This window comes from Nicotiana attenuata, chromosome 3, assembly GCF_001879085.1.
Source record: "Nicotiana attenuata strain UT chromosome 3, NIATTr2, whole genome shotgun sequence".
In the NCBI taxonomy this organism is placed as follows: domain Eukaryota; kingdom Viridiplantae; phylum Streptophyta; class Magnoliopsida; order Solanales; family Solanaceae; genus Nicotiana; species Nicotiana attenuata.
Window position 1 is genome coordinate 59,660,356 of NC_031991.1, and position 4,758 is coordinate 59,665,113.

A 4,758-nucleotide genomic window follows, 5' to 3' on the forward strand; every position below is an offset into this window, starting at 1 on the left:
ACAGTAAAAAAAATCGACATAAAGGTTGACAAAAGACTCTTTTAGTCTATTATTTAATTATATTATAAATTATTTAAATATAAAAAATAGAATATTCCTTCTAATACTTGGCTTATTGAGTTTAATCCTAATACGTCTTTGAGAACAAGGTGAGCAATATTAAAGAACTTGATTTATTAGTAATACTAATTGTAACTACTAAGTAGGTGGACAAAAATGATAATCATATTTTTGAACGACCAGCTGAACATCTCAAGTGAGCCTATTTTCAATTAGACCCTTTATTTATTCACAATAGAAGATCAACTAAACACCCGACCATGTTAGCCCCCATTGCGTGAAATCCACTCTCTAGGACGCGAGTTGCCAACCTAAAATTAGGTTTTTTCTTTTTTTTTTTACTAAAATAATGTGGACCCCACTTAATTTTCATATTTTTGAACTACATAAAATATACTTGTAAACTACTTTTTATTCAAGTTCCAACTCTTTCGTTTCTTTAGAAAAATTGGCATCCTATAACAACACATAACAGAAATTGGCAATTTTTTAGGGGGTTTTGACACAGTTACCCACAAAAACAAAACTATTTACCCTTGTCTGCCCATTTGTTTTTCTACCCATAAACTAATTACATTTCCTACCCATAGTAGTTTTTGTGGCAAATTTTTTCTTTATTCTCCAATTCTTTTTTATTTCTATGTGTCTTTTCTTTTTTTCTCTTTTCTCCTTTTTTTTTCTCGTTTTCTTCTTATTTTTTTCTTTTTTCCTTTTCTAATTTCATTTAACTTCTTTTTTTTATATTCTTTTTCTCTTCATAATCTAATTTCATTTACCGTTTTCACTATTTTTTATTATTTTTTTATATTATTACTAAAGAAAAATCAAATTGTGTACCAATTAAATATAGCTAATACAATCAAAGAATATTAACTAACATATGATATCAGTATAGTATATAGTTATACCAACAGGGTATACAATTGTACGCAAAGAGTTAAAAAAAAATTAATTCAATTATTAAACTGAAATAATATCACTTGTCAATAAAAATTTCAAAAAATTCTAAAAGGATCTAATTGTAAGAGTATACCGTTACATTATATAGCATACTATAAATTTTTTTTTTTTTTTGCATTTTCAATTTGCCCCTCACGCTGGGTAAAAGCTTAAAGCAAATTAAAAGGGAAAAGGCAAGTGAATTTACGGATAATAAGTGTACTATTATAGTATATTGTATACTATTACATCCTAATGTTACAGTATATTGCATATTGTTACAGTATACTATAACAATATATTGTATACTATAATAGTATACTGTTGCAGTATAACTATATACTCCTATAGTATATTGTATACTGTAGCGGTATACTATTAGGTAGCTGTGTTCTTCTTCGATTATTACGATATACCATTGCAGTATATTGTAAACTAATAATAGTATACTGTTGCAGCACAGCTATATACTCCTACAGTATATTGTATACCGTAGCAGTATACTATTAGGTAGCTGTGTTCTTTTTAGATTTTCAGCTGAAATTTCCTCAATCACCTCAAATCAGCTCCAATGCTATCAAATTTTTCCTCCCACTAATTCCAGCCGCAACATGCAAACAAAAAACGTTAGTGAGAACAACAGAGAAAAGGGAAGACGGCAAAACCAAAAAAACAGAGGGGAAATGAACATAAAGAAATAAGGGAAAGGAACATTGAAGCAACTACTGAATTCCAACAAACCAACAATCTTTTTCAAATTTCAAATAAAATTAGATCCTTAACTACACCATCGAACCTTTTCAACTTCCACTATTAATTAGCTAGACATTTATAAGTTTCACCCAGCATGTCTAAAATATGCCAATTTGAACAACGAAGACTCAATAAATCTCAATACACTCATTCTTCGACTTCCACGCAACATGTAATACACACAGCAGAAGTCAGACATATGACAACAATGAAAAACGGCAAAATCATTTAAATCAGTTACCCCTTCAACCATCAATGACAAGATCTTAATAATATTTGTTCCCAATTGATGATACAAGCCAATTCTTACGATAAAGATTCATTTTTTTTCAATCCTAGCAAAAAAATTACCTTGATCATTGCGGACAGTAAAAATAATAATTCCAGTTTCATCACCCACCAAACACTCAGCAAGACAATTTCTCTGTACAATTGGCTTTTTACTAATAACCTTTACAGTTATATTAACCCTAAAATTCGATGGTCGAAGTTGATTCACTTTTTTAGATCCCATTTGCTGCTTCTTTTGCTCTGCCATTTTTTTCAACTCTTTTTTCCTGAATACCTATTTAATTCCCAGAAAAGAAATTCAGGAATTATAATTTAAAAAACAAATACAGCGAATCCTAACATAAAGATTGTATTTTTTCATGTTTTTGCACAAATTTTGTTGTTTTGACAAAAAAAAAAAGAGAACAGACCTGAAGATCGACTTTGCCGGAGAATGATACGAGATTTGTCAGATTTTTCATGCTTTTGCACAAAATTTTTCATGTTTTTGCACAAATCCTGGCCTATTTTTTCGAAGGCAGATTTTTCAGCCATTGTTTGAATCTCTATTTCACCACTCGAGGTTCTCTTTCAAGATTCCTTGTTAGCGGGAACTATTCCATTTGTTTGCAGGTTGCGGCTGGAATTAGCGGGTAAATAGTGTGGGCCGCATGGGTAGGAGTGGTAAATAGTTTGGGCCTGGGTATTAAAGGGTAAATAGTTTGGAATTAATGGGTATAAAGTGAGATTTTCTCATTTTTTAGCCTTATATTAGGTTTGGCAAAGATAGCCCCAAACAATTGGCATTATATAGCCAAATTTTTAAAAAACTACTCTCTTTTATATTCTTTCTCAAAAAAAACTACACGCTTATTTTGGCTTCCCTCCCCCTTTCTCTCCTTGTATTTCTTCTTCTTCTCTTCTCTTTTGCTCTCATAGTTTAGCAAAAATTCTTGCAAATTATGCAAAAAAAATCAGTGGGATGAAAAGGTAAGGTTGATCTCACATCAGAGAAAATCAGAAGCAAAAACTAAGAGAGAAAAAATATATTTCAACTTTGTTTTTCTTCTCTTTTCTTTTTTCTGGTTGTATTGAATGAGTGGGTGTGATAGAAATTGGTTGAAAATACCTAAACGAGGCTATACACAAAATTTGAGCAAGATTAGCAAAAACTAAGAGAGTTTCAACTTTGTTTTTCTTTTTTGGTTGGATTGAATGCGTTGGTGTGATTGAAATTGGTTGAAAATACCTAAACGAGGCTATATACAAAATTTGAGCAAGATTAGAAGTGATTTAGACTGGTTTCAAGTAAGAAACCAGACCTAAAAATCCAACTACGACATGTGTATATCACGTTGTATATTGTGTACATCAGTGTATATCACACGCACGTTTATAAGGACGTCTGTGTATATCACTTTATATATCGTGTATACAACACAATTTTTTTATGGACAACAATGTATATCACATTGTATATCGTATATATAAAACAAATTTTCATGGATATACACAGATACACATAATATACATGAGATATCACTGACGTACATAGAGATATACACGGGTTACAATAGAGGATGCACATGTGGAGTCGTCTTGAACTTGAGTTTTCAATCTGAAATGTGTTATACAAAGAAGAAAAATAAAATTTTACTAATTTATTTTGATATACACATTATTATTATGTTATACACTGTGATATACAAATAATATAATTATTACTTATTGATCAAAAAAGGAAAATAAATTTTTGATATAGCATGTTTAAGCAAGTTCTTGTGACGACCCAAAGGGGTCATCACCTGTATTCCTACTCACTTTGTATTTCTGAGGCCGTGAAAACCTCACTTGGGGGTTGCCTCGAATTAGTGTGCGCAGTCCGGGCGCGTAGCCGGAACGTTTAAATATGAATTTGTGAGAAAGATAATAAAACTTTGATGTTTTAATTGATTAAGTTTGACTTCGGTCAATATTTTGGACAAACGGACTCGGACTCGTGATTCGATAGTCCCGGAGTGTCCGTAGGAAAATATGAGACTTGGGGGTGTGCCCAGAATCAAATTCCGAGGTCCCGAGTCCGAGGAATGAATTTTTACATGAAATTGTTTTCTGAAAATAATTAAAGAATTGGAAAGTGTTATTTGTTTAGAAGACTGTGCTGTTGGGCTCGTATTTTGGTTCCGACGCCCGGCACAAGTCTTAAATATGAGTTAAGCAATTGCTGTAAAGTTTGGTTAGATTTGGACGTCATTTGACGTGTTTTGAGCTAGAAGCAGTAAAATTTGATGTTTCATGGAAATTGGAAGGAAATCATGGGTCTTGAGGCCTAATTCGATGTTGTTTTGGCGATTTGATCGCACGGATGAGTCCGTAGGATGTTTTTGGAGTTATGTGCATATTTGGTTTGGAGCCCCAAGGGCTCGGGTGAGTTTTGAGTGGGTCCCCGGAGGGTCTTAGACTTAAAAGTATCAGAAATTTGCAGGTCCAGGTGTTGCAGGCCCCCAGCGCGGCCGCGGTCATTTCCGCGCGGTCCGCGCTGGAAGCCGCGCGGCCGCGGTGCATTTATGCGCGGTCCGCGTGGCTAGGTTCAGAGGGCCAGTGAATTCCAGTTCGACCAGCGCGGCCGCGTGCCATATCAGCACGGTCCGCTCTGGAAGATTCAGAGAGGGGTCTTGGGTCCATTCAACCAGCGCGGTCGCGCACCAAATCAGTGCGGTCCGCGCTGGGTAGTTT

General features: G+C 33.9%; 1 protein-coding gene across 1 annotated transcript; it reads right to left on the minus strand.

Moving 5' to 3' along the window:
• Nucleotides 1,838–2,290, minus strand: LOC109224409. Its single transcript, XM_019388989.1, has 2 exons — nt 2,104–2,290; nt 1,838–1,995 (listed from the first exon to the last, which is right to left on the minus strand). The coding sequence occupies exons 1-2, from the start codon at nt 2,288–2,290 to the stop codon at nt 1,838–1,840; spliced, it is 345 nt and encodes a 114-aa protein (XP_019244534.1).

Excerpts from the sequence above, each read along its gene's own strand:
- LOC109224409 (XM_019388989.1), bottom strand. The coding sequence starts at position 2,290 with ATGGCAGAGCAAAAGAAGCAGCAAATGGGATCTAAAAAAGTGAATCAA. Across the intron at positions 1,996-2,103 it reads TACTGTCCGCAATGATCAAG|GGGTAACTGATTTAAATGAT; the intron begins GTAATTTTTTTG and ends TGATGGTTGAAG.